This window comes from Protopterus annectens, chromosome 6.part0 (assembly GCF_019279795.1).
Source record: "Protopterus annectens isolate FY-2018-M chromosome 6.part0, PAN1.0, whole genome shotgun sequence".
Lineage (NCBI taxonomy): Eukaryota > Metazoa > Chordata > Ceratodontiformes > Protopteridae > Protopterus > Protopterus annectens.
In genome coordinates, this window is record NC_056737.1 from 1,930,345,391 (window position 1) to 1,930,370,415 (window position 25,025).

The 25,025-nt window shown below is 42.6% G+C and overlaps 1 protein-coding gene across 1 annotated transcript in view; it reads right to left on the bottom strand.

Moving 5' to 3' along the window:
* Positions 1 to 25,025, bottom strand: part of USP37 (ubiquitin specific peptidase 37) — a gene marked incomplete in the record, with an annotated part of 1,580,672 nt that overhangs the window by 694,380 nt on the left and 861,267 nt on the right. Inside the window, 2 exon segments of the mRNA XM_044075237.1 lie at positions 17,997 to 18,076; positions 18,386 to 18,503. Coding sequence (XP_043931172.1) covers positions 17,997 to 18,076; positions 18,386 to 18,503 — 198 coding nt within the window.

Here is a 25,025-nt window from a genome sequence, read left to right on the forward strand (position 1 = left end):
AAGTTGTCATAAAGAGGAGGTCATCTAGGTAAGGAAAAACATGGATGCCTTGAAGCCGGCAATAGGCAATCACAGAAGCTAGACATTTTGTAAAACATCCTTGGTGCAGTAGAAAGTCCAAAAGACAAGGTAAAGAACTGAAAATGCCAGGAAGCCAGAGAAGCACAAAAACTTCCTGCAGTTGGGGTGTACAAGAATGTGTAGATATGAGGTTTTTAATATCCAGGGAGGTCAAGAAGGCTTGTGGCAGAATTAGAGGGAACAAGATTTGAAGAGTTAGCACACAGAAGGTGGGTACCTTCAGAAAGGTGTTGAGATGAGAGATCTAAGATGGGCCTCCAAGGGCCATCCTTTTTGGGCACCAGGAACATTCTGGAGTAGAAACTTCTGTTTTGGCCTTGAGGGACATCCTGAATGGTTCCTGTCTTCACAGGTCTAAATGTACCTATGGACAGGAGGGTAGTTGTTCCTTTGGTGGTTGGGGAATGACCCTGAAAGAAAGACAGGGAGTCCCATACTAGAAAGTATCCTTTGCTTTTCCAGAATGGCAGGGATAGAAAGAGGTGCTGGGAAAGTGGAATGACAGTGGGATGAATTGGACAGTCAGAGGGAACCAGGCGTGTCTGGAAAGGGCCGCTTCAGAACTGGGGTTCCAGGGGCAGCCCTGAACTGTTGAGGTCTCCTACCACCTTTTTTTTTTTTAAAGGTGAAGGGGGCAGCAGTGTCTATGTACAAAGACGGTCTTTCCTAGTCAATTTCTCTGAACGTTGGGCACTGGAGAAATGAAAATATGGTTTAATTCTTGCATTTCATTTCCCTTTTCCTGCAGAGATTTAAATAAACTAGCCTCTGCAGGACTAAATAAAGCAGAATTCTCCAAAGGGGCATTCATAAGCTTGGATTTAATATCCTCTGGTAAAGCTGGAGTCTTAACCAGGAGAATGTCCTTAAGAAGCAGCTTCCCTGGCAGTGACCTCTATAGCATCACAACTGCATTTGATGGAATGGCGGACTACCTGTGAGGAAACTCCCAGCAAGGATGCAGCCAAAGTCTTACTGTCTGAGTCATGTAAATCCGAAATGACCTGGGAGAGGTCTAAGGCAAATTTGGTCGTGTGTGTCTGATAATTAATGGCTCTAAATACCAAAGTGGTCAAATTGTACATTTTCTTACCTAGTCTTTCCAGGTTCTTGCTATCCTTATCTGAATAAAGGAGACAAGTTGAAGGCAGTAACCTGGAAGGTTTGTCTGAAGCCACTGAAATCACCAATAGATCTGCATGGGGACACTGAAACAGGAACTTACAGTCTTCAGGAACCTTGTAAAAATCAGTCAGATTTCTTAGGAGGCGGCGGCTGGGAGTCTTGGGCCTTGGAAGCAGAAGCAAAAGCATCCAGGAAAGCAGGTAACGTAGGGGTAATAGCTGAAAGACTGGGTGATTGCATCTGCAGAAGGTTGTAGTAACTTTTTTTGTACTTCAGATACCGGAGTGCTATCCCATTTGAAATGTTCTCTCATTTTAACTAGGGTCTCACACCAAAGGAGAGTTCTTCCACAGGTGAATCAGTTCTAATAGAATCCTCCTCGGGGGAAGCAAAATCTAGAGGGGAAGGGATCTGTGAGTAGGCCAGAGATTCCTCTTTTCAGAAGGCCTCCATCTGAGGAAACCTCTTCCCCAGGCTCTCTTCTGTGGAGATGCTTTGCACAGTGGTGTAGGATTTGAAACCCCACTGGGCGGCTAAAGGCCATAGGTGCCTTTAAAAGGCCTTGGGTGAACTGCTCCTGGTCACTATGAGGTTCCTTTGGAGAGGACAAATGTTTTTGGGTTTTTTTTTTACTTCTTTTGTGATGCAGGTCTGCCCAGTGTAATGGAGGGCCAGACATAGGCCTGCATTCAATAATATCAGAGTGGATCTGAGGTATCCCTTTAGGGCATTTGATTATCATGAGCCTCAATTCCCCCAATACATCCTGGACAGATGCCTGCTCTGCCTCTGAGGATGTGCCAGTGGTTGGATCCAAGGAGGACTCAATATCGGGCTCAGCTTGCGATCCGGAATCAGAAAACAGCTGCATCTTTTGGTTCTCATTTTCCTTGGGAATAACGTCTGTATGAAGAGGCACAGCAGCAGCTTCAGGCCTAGAGTTTTTGGCCTTTCATTTAGTGACAGACTTGACCTCAGGCCTCTAGGATCTCTCCCATCATGCTTTTCACTAATACTTTTAAATGCTGTTTTTCCAAGTAAATGGCTAAGGTGGAAAGTCTACTTCTACAGGTCTTGGGAACAAACGCCAGGCAAATGGGACAGGATCTGAGACTGTGGGTAGGCCCCAATCAGAACAGACACTTAAAACTGCTATCTTTATATGGATATGGACAGTCTTCCACACTGGCATTTGCCTTTTTTGGATAACATGAAACCTTACCACTAAACAGTAGTAACAAAAAAAAAAATTCTCCAATGGGGCACTTATCTGTAATTTTGCAGAAAACCGCAAATGAAAAAAAAAAAAAAATTCTCTCTACCCTAAATGTTAATGGGTGACTCGAACTAGTCTATACACTATTAGTATAGAAGATATCTCTGCTATGTATTACCTGTCGACTGATCTTTTGTCTCATAGTACTTCTATGAAAATTCTTTTTTCTAATCTTGTAAATGCAACACGTACCCTTTTTTATAACTTGTATTTTTTATAACCTGTATCTTTTATACCTTGTATTTTCAACTTGTGTTTTACCATTATGTTGGAGCTTTTCTCCTCGGGCCTCTACTGAAAAAGGATATGTATCCAGCTAGACTAGCCCGGTTAACAAATATAAAATAAAATAAATAAAATAAATAAATATATAAAATAAATAAATGGCTCGGCGAGCAGACCAATGTTCAAGGTGGCATATAGATTAGCAGAAGAGAAGTTCAGAGGTAAATGCATGTCACTTTTATGGTAGATGTACGACAGCAGCCTACATGTGACGTAACATGCATCCCAGAGTATTGAAAGACTTTTGTATACTGGCAGATGTTGGGTCGCCTGCAGCGGACAGCTCCCTCAAGTTAAGAATACTGCAACAGATGAATAGGACAACAGAATATTCTGTGCCATCTTTAGTTCTTTCTTCAGATCGAGGAAGGTAAACCTGACGAGCGTGCCTGTAGAAGGTGTCAGGGTTGAAAAATCAACCAAGACATTCTGATACACCCTATGTCCACAAGTTCAAAACAGAAACAGGAACAGGAACACCAGCAGGCAAAGGTCGAACAAATCCACAGCAACGAGCAGCAAAAAGCAGTGTAATAAACAAACTAAAGTAGAAATAAAACAAGAAATTTAACAAAAAGGTAAGCGCTTTCACTGAAGACCGCTTCCTCAAACCTTAATACGAAACAGACCAAGGCCTTTATCAAGAGAGCTGCACCAATTAACACACAGAAATCTAAAAAAACAACAATACAAACACATACAACAGACACACAATTTAAATATGACATCAATAGTGACATCTGCTGCTCATTCATAAAACAAAACTGTTGAACCATCAGCTCAATGAAGTAGGCCATTCTTACAAAGCACTCGCCTTAAAGAAATACTGTCATTTAAATCAGGTTTAACATTGGCTGGCAGTTTGATAATCTAATGTAGCTCTCTGCACTCCATCTTATTTGCAATAACCCATAAATCCTCAGTTAACATTTCAAAGCTAACAAATTTAAAATAATGAGCAGCACCACATTCCACAAAATGTTTCGCTAAGACATTAGCCATCCCTCTATTCTTGATATCCCTTACATGCCCCAAAATCCTATCTTTCAGCACCATATTTGTTTTGCCAACGTAGCAAGAGTCACGCGCTTGACACAAAGCCAAGTAAACATTGAAGGCACTCTTACAGCTGGCATAAAAAAGTACAGTTTTGTACCTACCATAAATGTAGATGTTCGAGTGCTAATACAGCTGCAGTAATCACAGATGGGTTCTCTGCCATCAGGCGGGTCCTCGGTCGGCCGAATTCCAAAGTCTTGGTCCGGCGTTGGTTGTTGTCGCTTTCTTTCCTGACGTCAGTGCGACAGGGGTATATAAGACGCAGTCGACACCATATTCTTCAGTCTTTCTTGCCCCAGAAGGAAGGCAATACATAAATTATATAATATATATATATATATATATATATATATATATATATATATATATATATATATATATATATATATATATATAGATATATATATATACATACATACATACATACACAAGCAATGCAAAGTAATCAAAAAATAGTAGTTGCAAGCAAATACACCATAGAAGGATAACCCCAAATTAGGTTGCAAGAGGAGGTGTTAGCCACTAGTCCTTTACCAAGAGGGGAAGGAGGGAGGGAAACCTGTACTGCAGCTGTATTAGCACTCGAACATCTACATTTATGGTAGGTACAAAACTGTACTACGTTCATCGTGCATACAGCTGCAGTAATCACAGATGGGTAGAATCCCAAAGCTACGCACAGGCTGGTAGGCACTAGGTGGAACTGGGATGAGCCAGAATGCCCTGCAACACAGCAGTGGCAAAGCCTGCTCTAGTTCTGGAATATAAAGGCAGGTGGTAGTGCTTTGTGAAGATATGCACAGAACTCCAAATGGCTGCCTCCAAAATATCTTTGCTAGGAACTCCTCTGAGGAAGGCTGTAGAGGTAGCTGTGGCCCTGGTGGAGTGGGATCTGATGCCTGTAGGGACAGATTTTCCATGACAGGAAAAACAAAACCGTATGCAGTGGCCTATCCATTTTGAAATTGTCTGTTTGGTAACTGGCTTCCCTTGAGCTCCTACAGCATAGGACACAAAATGTTGTTCTGATTTCCTGAAAGACTTTGTTCTGTCCAAATAGTAACGTAGCTGTCTATGGATGTCTAAGGAATGTAGCAGCCTTTCCCCTTTGTTTTGAGGATTGGGATAAAAGGTAGGTAAGTGTATGGCTTGATTTAAAGCTACCCTGGATACCACTTTAGGCATAAATGATGGGTTGGTTCGAAGGGAAACCCTGTCCTGATGGAAGATGAGAAAGGGCTGCACAGCCATGAGGGCTTGTAGTTCCGAAACCCTACGAGCTGAGGTAATGGCCAGAAGGAAAGCTGTTTTCCAGGACAAATATTGCAAATCTGTTGAGGCAGCTGGTTCAAAGGGAGGCAATGTTAATTTTTCTAAAATGTAATTAAGATCCCAGGCTGGCACTGGTTGTTTCCTTGGTGGTCTTATATTTTTAGCCCCTCTGAGGAACTGTCTTAAGAGTGGGTGAGAGAATAAGGGTGGATCCGTGTTGAATTCTGCAGAAATGGATTTTTATGGAGGAAAATGAAAGTCCACTGTTTAGCAGCTCAGTTAGATACTGTAGTACCTGAAGCAAATTCAATTTTCTAGGATCCTGGCCTTTTTTCTCATTCCAAAAGCAAAACCGTTTCCATTTTGTGGAGTAAGCCTTTCTAGTAGATGGCCTTCTGGCCTCCAAAATGAAATCCTGCACCTCTTTGGGGAGTAGGGTCTGTTGAGGTGTTAAGGAATTTTCCATGCAGCGAGATTGAGTGTTTTCAGCTGGCTGTGAAGAGTTTTGTAGCTGTGCTGAGTCAACAGAAGAGGCATTAGAGGTAGGGGCCAGGGGGAGTATGTGTTAGGCTCCTCAGGATTGGATACCAGTGTTGTCTTGGCCAGTCTGGAGCAATCAGTATCATCTTCGGTCTGTCTGCTCTTGCTTTCAAGAGCACCTTGGGTAGAAGAGGCAGAGGTGGGAAAGCGTAAACTGTCCATGCTGTCCAACCGAATGAAAGGGCGTCCACTCTCCAGGCCTTTGGATGAAAGGTCCTTGAACAAAACTTTTCCAATTGATGATTCCTGTGGGAGCTGAAGAGATCTATGTCTGGCCTCCTCCACGCTTGGATTATCTTTGTAAACACTTGAGGATGCAACTTCCATTCGTGTGGATCTGTCATATTTCTGCTTAGATGGTCTGCCAGCGTGTTTTCCAAACCTGGCAAGTACCGTGCTTGAAGTTCGATTTGCTATTCCAGAGCCAAGTTCCAAAGTGTCATGGCTAGTCTGCACAGGGGGTATGAATGTGTTCCTCCTTGTTTATGTACCACATTACTGTGGTGTTGTCTGTTCTTATCAATAATTGTCCTGGATGCAGGAGGTCCTTGAAAGCTGTAATTGCATTTATCACTGCTAGCATTTCTTTTTGATTGATGTGAAGGTGCTTTTCTTTTTGGGACCATTTGCCCTGAATGCACCTGTCTGTCATGTGCGCCCCCCTGGCGTAATCTGAGGCGTCTGTTGTGATGACTTGATTTGCTTGAGGCTTGCAGAATGGGAGACCTGTGTTTGACATAATTGGGCCCACCATAGAAATTCCTTTTGCAAACATGGAATTATTGGTATTATTGTTTCCAAACTGTGACTGTGTTGAGACCATAGGTTTTTTAGGTACCATTGAAGTTTCCTCATATGCAACTTTGCACATGGGATTAAAAGAATGCAAGATGCCATGAAGCCCAGAGCCTGCAGGACTTTCCTTGCAGTAAGCCTGGTACAATTTGCTAGTATTTTGAAGTACTGAGTTAGTTGCCCCTGTTTTTCTGGCGTAAGATAGGCCATCTGGGTGTTTGTGTCCAAGTTGGCACCCAGGAAAGTTATTTTCTGAGCTGGTGTTAGTCTGGATTTCTCTTTGTTGATTGTGTATCCCAGAGAGTTCAGTAACCGTGTTGCATAAGCCAGATGATCCAGAAGTATGTGCTTGCTGTCCGCTTGGATCAGGCAGTCGTCCAAATAAGGGTAAATTTGTATCCCTTGAAGTCTGCAGTAGGCAATTACTGATGCCAGGCATTTCATGAATACTCTGGGCGCAGTAGATAAGCCAAAGGGCAGTGCAGAGAATTGATAGTGGATTGAACCTGCAAGAAATCTGAGGTATCTTCTGCAGCTTTGTCTGACTGGGACATGCAGGTATGCCTCCTTGAGGTCCAATGTTACCAGCCAAAACTCCTTGCCCAGCATGGGAAGAAGTTGCTGTAATGTGAGCATCTTGAATTTTGGTACGAGTAAGAATGTGTTTAGGATGGATAAGTCCAAAATGGGTCTCCAGTCGGTTCCTTTCCTCGGTACCAGTAATAGCCTGGAATAAAAACCTTGGCCTTGTTCGTGAGTAGGTACCTCTTGAATAGCTTTTATGTCTATGAGCTTTGAAATTTGTAGTTGTGCCTCTGCCCTTTGATTGTGTGGCAGGTTTGGCATGCCTCTCATTTTTGGTAGTGTGTGAAAATGAAATCTGTAGCCTCTGTCTAGAACGTCCAGGATCCATTTGTCTGTTGTGACAATATGCCAATTTCTTGTAAATAATGCCAGCTTTCCTCCCAAGGGTGCTGCCAGCTGAGACTTGCTTGGCATGGAAAGGAGGAAGTCATTGGGTTTGCTTCCTATATTGTTGCGCACTGTCTTCACCACCTCTTGGTGCTGGAGTTTGCCATTGCCTGCCTCTATATGATCCTTGTGATTGTCTTCTGCCCCTTGAGCGCCTGTATCTACCTCTTTGGGGCTTGTCCGTGGCTGGAAAGGACCAGTTCTTAGAAGGTTCTTGGTGGTTGAACCTGTAGAAAAGCTTTGACAGATTGCATAGATTTGGCTTTTTCTTCCATTTTCCGTAGTATCTCCTCGGCATTAGTACCAAATAGCACATCCTTTTGTAAAGGAGCATCTAGTAGTTTAGCTTTCACATGATCAGGCAAGATTTGTTCCCTAAGCCATGCATGCCTACGAATAACTGATCCTGTAACAGCAGCTCTACTTGAGGCCTCTAGGGCATCATAGCCACATTGTAAGGTGCGTTTACCCACTTGTTCTGCACTATGCATCATATCCTGCAACTTCTTCAAATCTGGTTGTTCAGGTTGAGACATTTTATTTCTTAATTGTGATAACAGAAACTGCTGATATTTAAGCATATGAAACTGACAATTTAGGGACCTCATGGCTAGGGTGGCTGAGGTACACACCTTTCCCCCCCACCTTTCTAAGGATGTTGACTCTCTTTCGGAAGGTAGTGGATTCTTAGCAGTAGAGGCGTTCATTCCCTTGGGGCCTTGAGAAATGGTTTCAGGGTCAGCATTATGGCTTTTGTACAGAAATTGGTGAGTGTTAGGAACTCTGTAGTACCTATCAGGCTTGACTGGGGCAGGAGGCAGGGAATCCGGATTAAGGCAAGCCTCCGAATAAACATCATCCAGTATGTCCAAGACAGGAGGTATCGCCAGAGGTCTGTGTTGAGGTAACAAAAGAAATTCCCTAAGTCTTTTCTTGGAATCAGAAAAGTCTTGGCCTTCCCAATGGAAGCGTTCCCTCAAGGTGTGCAAGGTTTCCCCAAAAGAAAAATCCTCAGGAGGAGATACAGAAGGAATGGACTGCTCTGCATCAGAATCTTCAAAAGGGGAGAAAGAGTGTTCCTCTACATCAGAATGATCTGAAAAAATGGAGTCCTGATCAGAAGAGGGAGAATCTTCCTCCACTCTGGGTCTCTGGTCTGGAGGGGGTTGGGAACCCCTGATAAAAGTAATTAAATTCTCAGCCATCTTAAGCATCTGCTTTTTAGGCATGGGGCCTGGAGATGGGCCCTGTGCAACAGACCTCTTGGAATGCCTAGCTGATTTGGACTTAGTAAAGGCCTTAATTGAAAAGGAAGATGAGGGTCTAAAGACACCATGGGTGGAAGTGGACCTGTCCACATTAGGAGGCTCAACGCTCACAGTGGCTTCGGTGGTTGTAGTCTGGGTATGGGCAGAGGTACCTGCGGCCTCGGTTACAGAAGACCCCGCCAAAGAAGTGTCGTCGGTAGTCAGGGACTGCATAGGCATCTCGCTGAGAACCGGACCACGTGTAGCCGGTTTTGGCGTGGTGTCGGTCCTTGTCCTTGCGTTTTTTGGACAAAACGGTAGTCTGAGTCTCCGACGACATATTACAATCAAAGGCTTTACCGAAAAAGTGTTGGGCGAACTCCGCCCGACGCTTAATAGTGCGCTTATTGAAAGTAGCGCAAAAGCGACAGCCCGAGACGTCGTGGTCTGGGCCTAAACAAGGTATGCAGAGGGAATGGAAATCCTTATGCGGTATTTGCTTCCCACAAGAAATACAATTGTTAACTTTTTCTGACATCGGTCTGAGGCAAGAAAAGTTTCCCCAACGGGGTACTTAGCTTTAATGAAGACTTCGGTTTCCAATTTTTCGTAAATTCAGGAGCTGGCCGACCGGCACTTGCGAACTGCTTCTGCTTCGGGCACCGCGTGGCAAAAAAGACTGAAAAATATGGTGTCGGCTGTGTCTTATATACCCCTGTCGCACTGACGTCAGGAAAGAAAGCGACAACAACCGACGCCGGACCAAGACTTTGGAATTTGGCCGACCGAGGACCCGCCTGATGGCAGAGAACCCATCTGTGATTACTGCAGCTGTATGCACAATGAACATCAATGTCTACATGAAAATTACAGGCATAAAGTCCGATGTTACAAGTGACAAATATATACTTGCAGGCTTCCCACGAATGGCATGGAAATGTAGCTAGCCAACTGGAACAAGACAAGAAAGGTTTATGGAAAGTTCTGTAACAGAAAATAAGCTTAAGTGACTGATTATTGTAAAAAGAAAATTGTGGTTCCGGACCCAGAACTTCCTTTAAATGCTGATCTGACATAAGAATATGCCAATTCCTTTTAACAGTTTCGCACACAGTTCCAATATTACCTGAATATGTGAACACCATACATGTATTGCTTCTCACCTGTCCCACAGAAATAGAAGGTATATGGTCAACTAATCCTTCAGCAAAATATGGTTTAGCAACAGTGTCCGAGTGCATGGACCTCATTAACAACTTCAGCAACCTCTACTGATGAATTCCTTTGATGTTGCATACAAAGCTTCCACAGCTAGACCATCTATATTATACAGTCTCACAGTTCTAAGGTATTCCCCCTTTCAACATGTCCCTAGGGATGCGTCTAGGATGCATGCTCGTTTTTTTTTTTTTTTTTTTTTTTTTTTTACAAGATATTATTCTTCTTGCAGGTTTTGTTATGGAGCTTTGTAGTAAAATCACCTAATGCACTCATACTAATGGATACATCTAGAAATCTATCTCAATACGTGATACGTGAGCTCTTACAAGTAAATCTTAAAAAGATCAGTGGCACTGTGTAGATAATCAATGAAGCAGGACAAATTAAACTCAGTGTCTTTTCAAACTATAAAGACGCCATCAACAAAGTGCCTATAACGGCTGATACAGTTAATGAAAGGATTGTTGGCATACAGTGATTCCCGCTCCCATTGTGCAAGAACTAATCTGGCATACAAGTTCGCACAACCAGTACCCATTGCCATACCAGTCAAATGGAGGTAGTAAACCACCAAAAACAAATACATTACTTTCCAGAATGAGCTCAAGGAGTGAACAAATTAGCATAGTCTTATTGTTCGAGAAATCACTACAAGTGGTCAAAAAGCTCTCACTTTGTCTATACCTGCTTCATTAAGTATAACTGTACACAAGGAATTGATATGTCCAAGGTGACAAGAAGTAAATTCTCTATCGAGTATAGTAGACCATAAATACAAACCAGAAAGAACATTCTTGATACCTTTAAAGACACTTGGAATACCATCTAGTATAAGGCAAAGTACTTTCTCAACAATTAAGAGTGTGGTTTGGTGATCCATCCTCTACTGGAGACAACTGGACACACTGGAGGACCTATCAAACTCTTGTGCACTATGCAAGGAGATATACTTGATTTTAAAGAGGTAATGTTTTTTCCTGGCCATCTGATGGTTGTGATGGTTTACGTAACTCTGTCCAGAAAGAAGATAATGAACAGACTAATAATGAACACAATGAGACCACTTCATATGTGGAATCAATTCAACGAGACTCAGAGTTAATGATGGGGTTTCGAGGCCAGTTGTTCAATCGACAAGTGATATGCTGGCTGCAGCTCCTCCTTTTTCCCCCTCCTCAGTCCCCATTCCCTAGATCGGGAAGGCAGGAAGAGTCATTCACAGAGGCGGCTGAGGTGAGGACAGCTCCGATTTATGAACCAAATGGATGCTAGGATGGCTACAAGGAGCAAATGTTGATTCAATTGATTTTAACATCTCTTCTTATGAGCTCACCATTGATCAGATCCATGTCCAATTACTGGCTCAGTCCAGTTAAAAGAACGAATACTTTTTCCAAAATTGAAATTACATCTATATTTTATCACCTGGAAGGGAATTACTCATGAGGGCCAACTTGGATTCCCAGAAATAAGGCCTCCTCTTCCACATTATAGAATCTTACATGTTTCTGGGGAGCGGGAGGTTGGAAGTCCAGTTTAAAGGATGAGTTTTTAAAACTAATCCTTAAACAGTCATAACACTGGAAAATTTGTAGTTGGTTTGGCATCTGCAGTAGGTAACCACAAGTAGATATTTGTGGCAGTCATATTTATGTTCTTACTTCACTTGGAAAGCTCCTTTATCAGGTAGAGGGTACTACCAAATTAAACATCTTGCTGTCACCAGGAAAACAAGAGGTTAATCCCCATTTATACAACACCTGCTTCTCAGAAGACTAATTTCCCTGACTTATCCATCTTTCGTAGCAATTGGCTGTGTGTTTTCTGTCCTCTCCAAGACACAACAGTCTGGCTAAAGACATCAAGAGACAACTATCTTTGGCTTAAAGCAAGGAGCATCTGGAATGCCAAGGTGGTTTTCCAATTTTTAGCCGTATTTTTCAAAGTTTATTTCCCTTAAAACATTAACAGTCCTTACGAAGGAACATGAATTTTTCTTTCCTACACAACAGACATGAAGTGAAAGTCCTTTAGTGGGATTGGTCAACCACAGCATGCACACTGGTGTACTTCTGTGGTGATTTCTCCCTCGGAAGTCATCAACCTATGAAAAAGTACAGTTTTGTACCTACCATAAATGTAGATGTTCGAGTGTATACACTGCTGCAGTCATTACACTTGGGTTACCCTGCAATCAGGTGGTCCCTCAGTCGGCCCGAGTTCCAAAGTCTTGGTCCGGCGTCAGTTGCTGTCGTTTCTTCCCTGACGTCAGTGCAGCCAACGCCATTTTCTTCAGTTTTTCTTGCCCCAGATGTCAGGTGCCCCCAAAAAGGTAGGCAATGTAAATTGCTAATAAAACATGCATAAGAAAAGCAATAAAAAACGTTGTTACCAGCAAATACTCCCCAAAGGGTAGAAGGGTTAGGTAAGTACCAGCAATTAAGAAGGGAAGGAGGGAGGGTAACCTAGACTGCAGCAGTGTATACACTCGAACCATCTACATTTATGGTAGGTACAAAGCTCTACTATGTTCATCGTGTTACACTGCTGCAGTCATTACACTTGGGTTGAATCCCAAAGCTGAGGCAGGGTGGCTGGTTCTATAAAGCATTAGGGGTGGCTATAAGGCCCTGCAGCACTGCAGTGGCAAAGCCAGCTCTGGATTTAGAGTAAAGAGGCAGATGGTAATGCTTGGTGAAGGTATGTACAGAACTCCAAGTTGCCGCTTCCAAAATGTCCTTGGTAGGCACTCCTCTCAGGTAGGCAGTTGAAGTGGCTGTTGCCCTGGTGGAATGAGACCTAATGCTGTTAGGTACAGTTTTCCCATGGTGTGTATAACAGAAACATATGCAGTGCCCTATCCATTTTGAAATGGTCTGTTCTGTTTTGAAATGGCTTTTCCTTGTGTTCCTGCAGCATATGCTACAAACAATTGTTCAGTTTTCCTGAAAGCTTTCGTTTTGTCCAAGTAGAAGCGTAACTGCCTGTGTATGTCCAAGGAATGCAGTAGTCTCTCCCTCCCCTTTATTCTGTGGATTTGGATAAAAAGTTGGCAAGTGAATAGTCTGGTTTAAAGCCACACTTGATACCACCTTTGGCATAAAAGTAGGGTTTGTTCTTAAAGACACCCTGTCTTGGTGGAAAATGATGAAAGGTTCCACTGCCATTAGTGCCTGTAATTCTGAAACTCTTCGTGCTGAGGTTATTGCCAGGAGCAGAGCAGATTTCCAAGAGACATATTTTAAGTCTGCTGAGTTAGCTGGCTCAAAAGGAGGCAAAGTTAATTTTTACAAGACGAAGTTGAGGTCCCAAAGTTGGAGTTGGTGCTCTACAGGGCGGTCTTATGTTTTTAGCCCCTCTGAGGTACTGTTTTAGCAAAGGATTAGAAAAAAAAAGGTGAGTCTGTGTTGTAATGAGCAGAGATGGCAGAGGCATGGATCTTAATGGATGAAAAGGAGAGGCCTTTGTCCAGCATCTCAGTTAAGTATTGTAGTATCTGAGGAATATTTGGGACAAGAGGGTCAAGGCTGTGAGCCTGGTTCCAGGCACAGAATCTCTTCCATTTATCCGAATAGGCTTTCCTGGTGCTATGCCTTCTGGCCTCCAGAATGACATCCATAACAGCTTTGGAGAGAGGAATTGCTTGCTTGACTAAGGAATCTGCCATGCAGCCAGGTGTAAAGTCTTGAGCTGGCCATGAAGTATCTGATTGTTTTGCTGAGTCAGAAGTTGTGGGATTTGAGGCAAAATCCATGGTGGACCTTGTGCTAAGTTCTTTAAGATTGGGTACCAGTGCTGGCATGGCCAGTCTGGGGCAATCAAGGTCATCTTTGACTTCTCGTCTGGCTTTTATGAGTACCTTTGAAAGGAGAGGCAGTGGTGGGAAAGCGTATACTTGTAGGTTTTTCCAGCTGAATGACAGGGCATCCACTTTCCATGCTTGTGGGTGGTAAGTCCTTGTGCAGAATTTCTGTAGCTGGCAATTCATTGGGGATGCAAACAGATCTATGTCCGGGCTCCACCATTTTTGTGCTATCATCCTGAACATTTGTGGATGTAATTTCCACTCGTGCGGATCCATGATGTTTCTGCTTAAGTCGTCTGCCAGTGTGTTTTTCTCTCCTGGCAGGAATTGTGCTTGCAGATGAACTTGATAGGTTAGAGCTGTGTTCCACAAGGTCATGGCTTGTCTGCAGAGGGGATATGAATGAGTGCCCCCTTGCTTGTTTATGTACCACATAACTGTGGTGTTGTCTGTCTTTGATAGTAGCTGCCCTGGATGCAGAAGGTCCTTGAAAGCTATAAGGGCATTTTGTACTGCTAGCATCTCTTTTTGATTGATGTGAAGATGCCTTTGTTCTGTGGGCCACTTGCCCTGAATACATTTTCCTGCCATGTGTGCTCCCCAGGCGTAATCCAAAGCATCTGTTGTCAGTATTGCCTGGCTGTGGGTTGAGTGAAAAGGCTGTCTCTTGCTGAGGTGACAGGCTTGAGCCCACCATCGAAACTTCTGTTGAAGGCAAGGAATAAGTGGTATTACTGTTTCCAAACTGTGACAGTGTTGAGACCAGACACTCTTTAGGTACCATTGTAGTTTCCTCATATGCAGTCTGGCATATGGAATTAGTAGTATGCAAGATGCCATGTAACCTAAGGCCTGCAGAATTTTTCTTGCAGGGAGTTGGGTCTTTGTTGCCATCAATTGGAAATAATGAGTCAGTTTGTCCTTGCTTGTCTGGCGTGAGATAAGCCATCTGGGCCATTGCATTTAAGCTGGCACCCAGGAATATCATCTCTTGTGAGGGCACTAGTTTTGACTTCTTTTTGTTTACTGTGTACCCTAGGCAAATTAGCAATCTTTTTACAAACGCCAGATGCTTTAGAAGAATGTCTTTGCTCTCTGCTTGAATAAGGCAGTCGTCCAAGTATGGGTAAATTTGAATTCCTTTTTGTCTGCAAAATGCAATTACTGGTGCCAGGCATTTTGTAAAGACCCTGGGTGCAGTAGATAAGCCAAAGGGCAGTGCAGAGAATTGGTAATGCATTGAACCTGCTAAAAATATGAGGTATCTTCTGCAATTTGTCTGATAGGGACATGCAGGTATGCCTCCTTGAGGTCCAAAGTTACGAGCCAAGCTTTCTTGCCCAGCATGGGAAGAAGCTGCTGTAGTGTCAACATTTTGAATGTTGGAACATCCAGGTAAGTATTTAGAAAAGAAAGATCCAGAATGGGCCTCCAGGCTTGGCCCTTTCTGGGAACTAGAAAGAGTCTGGAGTAAAATCCTTGTCCTTGCTCCTGTGTTGGTACCTTCTGAATAGCTCTCATGTCCATGAGTGCTGTAATTTGTCTTTGAGCCTCTCCCCATTGATTTGGGGGCAGCTTTCGCATTCCTTTTAACCTTGGCAGAGCGTGAAAGTGGAACCTGTAACCTTGTGATACAATATTGAGAACCCATTTGTCTTTGGTGATCATATGCCAATTGTGACTGAAAAGTGCCAGTTTTCCCCCCAATGGGGCTGCCAAGAGAGAAGTGTTTAGCAGCTGTAGTGGGATGTCATTGGGACTGTTTTTTTATAAGGTTGAGGCCAGTCTTCCCCTTCTTTCTGGGTTGAAGTACCCCCACTGTCGAGGCCTGTAAGTACCTTGTGGTTGACCTCTGCCTCTTGGACGTCTGTATCTGCCCCCTTTGAGGTCTGTCTGATACTGGAAAGGACCAATTTTTTGTCGGCCAAGGAGGCTGAACCTGTAAGAAATCCTACACCGTTTGCATAGATTTTGCTTTATCCTCCATTTTCTTTAATACCTCTTCTGCCTTAACTCCAAATAAAAAATCCTGCTGCAAAGGTGCACCCAATAGTTTTGCTTTAACATGATCTGGTAAAGTCTGCTCTTTTAACCAAGCATGTCTTCTAATGACAGACCCTGTAACTGCTGCTCTACAGGGGGCCTCTAATGAATCAAAACCACATTGCAAAGTATGTTTTCCCACTTGTTCAGCTGCATGCACTAAATCCTGCATTTCCTTATAGTTGGGAAGATCTGAATTTGGAAGCATTTTTTTGTTTCAACTGAGACATCAAATATTGCTGATATTTAAGCATGTGAAACTGGCAATTTAAAGCCCTCATTGCTAAAGTTGCAGATGTATATACTTTCTTCCCCCATCTGTCTAATGCTCTTGAATCTCTGTCAGAGGGGACTGGATTTTTTTGCTGTAGAGGCCTTTACCCCTTTGGGACCCTGGGAAATAGTTTCAGGGTCGGCAACAGGGCTTTTTATAAAGATATTTGGGAGAGTCAGGGACTCTCTGTAGTATCTGTCTGGCTTAACTGGATTCGGAGTACACATCATCCACAATATCTAACACTGGCAGAATGGCTAGGGGTCTGTGTTGAAGTAATAAAAGGAAATCTCTGAGCCTTTTCTTGGATTCTGAATAATCCTGGCCCTCCCAATGGAAATGCTCCCTCATGGTATGTAAGGTTTCCCCAAAGGAGTAGTCCTCTGGTTGAGAGGCTGAAGGAATTGATTCCTCAGCATCAGAATCCTCATAAGGGGGTAAAGAGTATCCTTGGTCTGAGGATAAATCTGAAGAGATGGACACCTGGTCGGATGAGTCAGTCTGCATCCTGTCTAGGCCTTTTATCAGGAGGAGGGTGGATCCCCTGATCAGAGTAATTAGGTCTTCGGCCATTTTGAGCATCTGTTTCTTAGGCATGGAGGCCTGTCCTGGTGAATGTAGAAGCTGTTTCTTAGTTTTTAAAGGGGTTTTAGATTTAGCAGAAGATTTAATGGTTAACTGAGTAGGTCTGAAAACACCCTCTGAAGCTGCAGGTTGTTCAGCTACTCCGGATCCCTCTGAAGGGATAAGTCTCTGTAGGCCGTAAATCTGGTGTATCCGAAGGCCCAGCCATCTAAACGTGGGAGTCAGAGGCGGCCTGTGGTTCCAAAGAAGCGGTCGTCAGGGGCTGCAAAGGCACCTCGCTGAAAACCGGAGAACCGGCGACTGGCCTAGAAGAGACTTCGTCAGTTTTGGGCCTCGGATGCCTGTCCTTGTCTTTGCGCTTTTTGTGAATTCCGGTCGGTTGTTCCGACGGCATAGTGTAATTGAATTTTCTGCCAAAATAATGTCGGGCAAAATCAAACCGATGTTTAACAGTGTGCTTGTTAAACCTAGCACAAAACCGACAACCTGTGATGTCGCGGTCTGGGCCTAGGCATGGGATACAATAAGAATGGAAATCTTTATGAGGTATTTGCTTCCCACAAGAAATACAATTATTAACTTTTACTGACATCGGTCTGAGGCAAGAAAAAGTTTCCCCAACGGGGTACTTAAGCTTTGTAGATGACTTCGGTTCTGGATTCTGAATGAAAATTTCAGGAGTCGGCCGACCGGCACTTGCGAACTGCTTTTGCTTCGGGCACCGCGCGGCAAGAAAGACTGAAGAAAATGGCGTTGGCTGCATCTTATATACCCCTGGCGCACTGACGTCATGGAAGAAGCGACAGCAACAGACGCCGGACCAAGGCTTTGGAACTCGGGCCGACTGAGGGACCGCCTGACGGCAGGATAACCCAAGTGTAATGACTGCAACAGTGTAACACGATGAACATCTACTCAGACTTCATACATTAACAAGCAATTTCATAAGGGAGTGAAATTTCCAAAAGGGCACTTCTTGCTCTCCAAGCCACCAGACTGACAGCCTCACTACTAAAGAGAAGGAGCAAAATAAATAAATATATAAATATGCTGTGGGATTTTCTATTCTTTCTATCCACATCCTCCTGACATCTCCAAGCACAGGTAGGAAATGCAAGTAGGGATATGTCTACACTTCTCAAATATCAGAATGGATAGAAGATATCCACCTGCAGCAGAATTCCCATCTATTTCAAATGGTCTTCCACCAGTGATCCCCAAGATGATCACCGATAATTCAACAAAAAACAGCTTGGGCAGGTATTTCACTTTGTAAAGCTATGGCTACAAAGAAAGAAGATAGCATATGCTTAAGTCAGCAAGCTAAACATTTTAAATCAAAAACAGTGTTCTCCATTCAATAATAATACACATCTCAAACTCTCAATCATAAATGGATAAGACTGAAGAACTTACCTTGGAAGCCGGCTAAACTTGTGTGAAACAACAGCAGATTTGCCACTGCATCTCTCACAGCAATATTCAATCTCTTCTGGCTAGACAAGACAAAATTTCAGCAAATGGTTACTTAGAGATGCATCTTTTGTTCATACTCTGGCATGAATCAAAGCAATCATAGTGATATTACCTTGCTGGTGACAGAGGCCACCATTTGATTCTTCACATGAGTTATACCTTACTACTTTCCTAGCTCTCTAGGAAACAGTGTTGCAACACAACTATTCTCAGTAAAAGTTTCAAGGGAACCTACAGAATTCCCTTATCTATCAGAAGGCATGACTGTTTTTCTTACAATGCACTAAATCACTACTGATTATCCAGTGATGACTAACATATAAACTTACCCGAAAAAAGAGATCAAGGGACTCCTGAATAGATCGACATGGAAACACCTTCCTTCGTCGAGGGAGGTCAATGGAAAGATCATTGAACTGTTCCCGTTTTGTGACCGTTTCTCCACACCTGTAAAAAAACATTGAAAAGAAAATACGGCAACATTTCAAGAAAGCCACAATTTAAAATGAGGTGAATTAATAAAGACAATTTGCTTACAAACACACACACAAAATCCACAACTGAAAGCAAAGACGCACAATATTAACAGCAAAAAACAAAACAAAACATTGTTTTGTCCAGTGCATAATAGTATTTTATCTATTCTACAAGTATACTGATGTCTCCAACTGTACGATGATGCACAGTTCCACTAACTTCTATGAAAAAGTTTTTCTCAGTGGCTGCTGAACCCACAGACTGCTTTATCAAGAAACATAAGTTATGTACTCACCATACTGCTAGATTTGGGTTGCCTTCTTCCACCCTCCACAAATGATCCGGTAATTGTTTCCAATTTATATCTAAAGTTGGCAACAACAGACTCCAGGAACCAAGGCTCAGCCTCCTCCCACCACCCATAATTCTCTGCCATCGTAACAATTCTTCAGATTTAGTTTGTATGCCTATACTAAAACCTCAAAATTCCCTAACTACAATAGGTATATGCAGAATTACTGTAAGGTAAAAATAAAGTTGCATACTGTAATACAACCAGGAAGAAGACAGGCCAGCTCTGAAGGATTCAAGAAATACCTATTCCTCTTAGGAAGGGGAATTGGTGGACCACTCCTACCACTATCTCAACAATTCTGGAATATCTCCACAAGAGAAGTCTTTGGGGGGAGGGGGGAGGATCTGACTGATTCCTCCCATTCCTCAAAGTCAGTATCTTCAGGGAAGAACTCTTGAAACAAGTCCAACTGACTACTTTTGTAAAGGTACTTTTATTATAATGCCAAATGGAAAGTAAATGTCTTACAGGCATAGGCAAAAAAGCAAAAGCAGCTAAATTATATTTGGATGTGTAGGGTACAAACAGCAATGTTACAGAAGACGTATACAGCTAGAAATACACATGCGAATTTGACAGAGGGGATTTCTGGGTGGGCATTCATTAGAATTTTAGGGACAAAGGAGAAACAAAGAAAATAATGATGACTGAGTGGGGCTACAATACCGACAGACGTGTAAAAAAAAAAAGAAAATGGCATATCTGTGGTGGCAAGGGGTTACTGACAGGGGGAGACCGATTATGCTGGCATGTTCATGGGTGAATACCAGCCTAACTGCCCTGAAGGACTACTTTTAATCCTAGTCAATAACCCAAAGTCAGAATCAAACCCTGCACCCTGCGTTTATAAGGTGAAGACCTTAACTGTTATGCCAAACCCACCTCCTCAAAGGTAAGACTTAAGCTCGGTACCTTGTGTTTTATGAGGTAAACACCCTAACTACTATGCTAACTACCAACCCAAAATAGCATACAGAATGACAGTTAATTGAACAGAAACACACAAGCTGACTGCAGTCAGATGAGAACCTTACTTAGCTATCTACACTAGCTACAGAACACTGTACTTAATGCTAGCACCAAGGCACTTAGAAGTTATGTACTCGCCATAACTATGCATTTTTGTTGTCGGTTTACAGCCTTCCTCAACTGATGGGTCTCGGATACGACTTCGTCCACTTCATTAGATTTGGCTCTGGAGCTTGAACTTCTCCATTTATCCATAATTCTCTCTTCTCCTGAATTACCTCAGATCGAGTTCACCCTACCCAGCTGTCAGCATTTTCCAAATTAAGTTGCACATCAGCTACGGCAGAAAAAAGTAGAAGGATAAGAAGAGTGGGGCTCATGTAGTAAATCTGACAGGAAATTCTCTTTAGGACATACTAGGAGCTTATAAAATATGAAGGGAGCTAGAAGTTGAGTAAGGACTAAAACAGACCACATATGCATAGTTACGGTGAGTACATAACTTTTATATCTGATGTTGTCTTTTCTGTCCGTTCCTCAACTGATGGGACAGTGTCCCCAGATAGAGTTAAATCCAGCACATATATCTCAACTGGTAGTAAGATGACCTGCAGTAGACACATTCAGAGTGGTCATCTGAGTTAGTGATCTTGAGCACTTTTTGAAGCCAGTTGGTTTATCCAGCATTAGACACCACAACAAGATGTCAACACCACAGCAAGAAAAGTATATAAATCAATGTGAAATGCCAACAATGATAATACCAATATCACATAGGTATACAGCAGTAAGAAAAAAGTACTAACAATGGTACGACAGAGAAGTACCTAACAGTTAGTTAGCAAGAAAGGCAAAGGGCATAAGGCTCAAAGATCACAACAGAAGGAAATAAGTTACCTGAATATTAAACCCCATTTTTCCCTTTTTATATGAAAGAATGGTGAGGAGAAGAAAATAAGTGAAAAAGTAAGCACAATAAAAAGGAAAATACTTCTCCATCCAACAAACTACCTGAGCTACCACTGACCACATCTAAATGCTGAAGCGGTAAATGAGATCTGAGGTAATTCAAGAGAACAGAGGATTATGGGTAAGGAGAAGAGTTCGAGCTATGGAACCAAAGTCTAATGAAGTGGTTTGTCTGCTCAGAGACCTACCAGGTGAGGAACAGACAAAAGACATCAGATCTACTCTTACAGAGCTTTATTTATGGATAGGGACTGGAACATCATTTCCAACAATATTACTATAATATATATGTAAATTTATATAATAAAAAACAATTATATATATAAAATATGTACATAAAATAATATGCATCAGAAAGACCTAGAAGAGAAAATCTAACAGAAGATGGTAGATTTCTGAAGGAATGTATCAAAATATTTGTTATGGAAGATAGGACTTCAGTAGAAGAAACGCTGACAGAATTTACACATTTTCCACGGTACAGTAACTGGGAAGTAATATGTTCTCCACAGTACAATAAGTAAGCTAGACTAGACAGAAACTGTACTTCACAGGAGCGTGTGTTTTTTAACTGAAAATTTTTGACACCCACCAAATAACTTTCAGACTGTGCACAAAGATGTAGGGCAATGAAGTAAAAAGGAGACACAACCACTTCATACTTACTTGCCAAAAATCAGTTTAAGGAATGGGTAATGGAAATGATTTGAGAGCTATTAAGGGAGACAGAAATTTATTTAGAAGGGATAGGATAGCGAGTGGGATAAAATGAAAATGGAATATAAAATATGGTAGAAATAAGAGAAAGACATATGGACTACTGCTGAGTTATCCTCCTTGGAGACTTGAGCACAAGGGCAAAGTAAAGACTTTATTGGACAACATTAGTTTCATCTTTTGGAGGCCTCACCAAAATGTCTAGAAGCTTCACAAAGGCATATTAAAAATGGTCTGAATACAATCAACCATGAAAAAGAAGTTAAACCAGACCTTGCAAATCTATTGCCCTAGCAAAAAGTAATGGTCAATTAATCTGGGCTATAATAAAAACAAAGTATAAAAACATAGTATCTTTTCACCAGCTTCCTTGATTCTAGATGCATGAAGTCAGACTTCCCCAAAGCTGGGACTAGTGGGGAGGAATGGACTTAGACGAGGAATACAGTAAAAGCACAGTTATGCAAGCAAACTTGCCGTAACAGTACATGTTTGAATGATCACTGCTGTAGTAGCCTTAGCTACGCAGATTATATCCTGCACAGGATAAGTGCACCTTCCATATGCCCAAATTGCTGACAGCTCAAGCACAGCTCTAGAAAATCAATGGTTTGGCAGCCAAACAGCACCCTCTTGCAGGCTTTTGAGGCTCAACTGTGAGTTTATGTTTTTTCCATTTCTTGCCAGACAAAAACATTTGGGAGGGGCCTTTTAATGTTAGACAGAAAAAGGAGCTTTTCCTATAAAACAACTTGCTTTAAGCTAGGAAAGTGTGTTTTACTGGTCAATCATGTAACCTTTCATCAGTTTTAAAAGTGAAGTGCTACATTTGTGCAAGAAAAGTTGTGAATACTGTAATTTAACTGTCTTCCCAACTAAAACATTTTAAATTATTTTAGGGGCTGTTAAGTGTATGTTTTGCACCTCACAGTATTGTTTTGGTGGAAACTCCTATCTGGAAGCAGTTAGGGTTAAATTAGTGGTTGACAAGGTAAGCAGTCTGATCAAATGTAACATGCTTACTTCTTCTTCTTCCGGCCTTTTCCCGGTTATGGGTCACCACAGCGGATCATCTGTCCGCTCATGATTGGCAGTAGAGTTTTACAGTGTCGAGTTGCCAGCCCGGCGCCCAACCTTCCACAGAAAACACACACTCACACCTAGGGTAAATTTAGAGTGTCCAATCCACCTACAGCATATGTCTTTGGGATGTGGGAGGAAACCGGAGTACCCGGAGGAAAACCATACGACCACAGGGAGGACATCCAGACTCCGCACAGAAGGCACCCCAGCCGAGGATCGAACTGGAGAACCTCTTGCTGTGAGGTGGCAATGCTAACCACAGGACCACCGCGGCCGCCAAATGTAACATGCTTACTACAAAAGATAAAATATGAAAAGCAAATCTTAGAATATACTATGTCTTAAAGAGAGAGTAAAGGCTGAGAAAGTTTTCCAATCAATAGGCATTGAAATTGGTCCAAGCTGCCAGAGGCAAGAAAGTATCGACAACCTAGGCCAATTATGGTGCTTTTTACATGCCCTATTATTTCACTGAAGAGTGACTTCATCAAACTGCATTTTATCGAAGATGTCATTTGTCAAACCATTCTGACTGAGACTGCACTACGGTGGGGATCAGGAAATTTGCCCTTTCCCGACTACAGTACAATCTTGGAGTTGGCATATATAATTAGCAGGGGGGTGCAGTCTCCTACATGGGGAGGTTCACTGAACGGCATGATATGATACAGACCTGCTTTTTATATCATGTACTACAAAACAACAAGCACATAGGACAATGAGGCAACCAGCATACAAGACTGCTACGGGTCAACCAGTGTTTATGAAGCACAGCTGTTTAGAACTGACATTACAATGCAATATGCACTTTACAGATGTGATGCAGAGTATTAAAAAAATAGAAGTTTGAATGTTCTTTCCTGGTGTTGTAAGTGTTACAGAAAAGTAAAATGACCGCTTTTTTTTTTTAACAATCGGGAAAATGCTATAAAGCATACTAAGAAAAGGCATGTCTGCCTGACTAAAAAGTGTGGAGCAGAAAGATGGACTTAACAGATGTAGCTGTATTAATCAATGGTTGAGCATGAATGGGGGAAGGGAAAGTACAGTTTTGTACCTACCATAAATGTAGATGTCCGATAGATATGCAACTGCAGTCATAACATATGGGTTGTCCTGCCTCAGGCAGCCCTCGGTCGGCCGGATTCCAAAGTCTGGGTCCGACGTCGGCTGATGTTGCATTTCTCTCCGACGTCAGAGCGGCTGGAGTATATAAGCATCAGCCGACGCCATCTTCTTCAGTGTTTCTTGCTCCAGATGCCAGGTGCCCTCCAAGGAAGGCTGTAATCAAATTGGAAGACAAAAACAGGATTCCAGACAAATAAGTAAGCAATAAACAGATACACCATAACAGATATCCCCAGCTAAGAGAAACAGGTATAGGAGTGGACCCAGGGCATAGAGGGATATGGAGGGAGGGAAAATCCGACTGCAGTTGCATATCTATCGGACATCTACATTTATGGTAGGTACAAAACTGTACTATGTCCTTCACGAATGCAACTGCAGTCATAACATATGGGTTGAATACCATAGCTTAGCTGGGGGAGGAGGAATGCTCTAGGAAAGAGATGGTGTGGCAATCAAACCCTGCAGGACTGCCGAAGCAAAGCCTGCTCTGGATCTGGAGTATAAAGGGAGATTGTAGTGTTTGGAGAATGTATGCACGGAGCTCCATGTAGCAGCTTCTAGAATGTCTTTTGTAGGCACCCCTCTTAAGAATGCTGTAGAGGTGGCTGTAGCTCTGGTGGAGTGTGGTCTGACATTGGCTGGAACATTCTTCCCATGGAAGAAATAACAAAATTTGATGCAATGTCCAATCCATTTTGAAATAGTCTGTTTGGAAATTGCTTTCCCTTGTACTCCAGGGGCGTAAGCTACAAAAAGCTGATCAGACTTCCTGCTGATCTTGGTTCTGTCCAGGTAGTAGCGAAGTTGTCTGTGAATGTCCAAGGTATGCAACAGTCTTTCCCCTTTGCTCTCAGGATTGGGGAAGAAAGTAGGCAGGTGAATAGCTTGATTTAAAGAAACCCTAGATACCACCTTTGGCATAAAAGTAGGGTTGGTTCTTAAGGAGACCCTGTCTCTGTGAAAGATTATGAACGGTGGTATTGCCATTAGGGCCTGTAGTTCCGAAACCCTTCTTGCTGAGGTAATTGCCAACAGGAAAGCTGTCTTCCATGAGAGAAATTGTAAGTCCACTGAAGCTGCTGGCTCAAAGGGAGGTAGAGTCAGTTTTTCTAGGACAAAGTTGAGGTCCCAAGCTGGCACTGGAGCCTTTCTTGGTGGCTTAATGTTCTTGATTCCCCTGAGGAATTGCCTTAACAAAGCATGTGAAAGCACAGGCGGATCAGTGTTGTATCTAGCTGAAATAGCTGAAGCATGTATCTTTAAGGAAG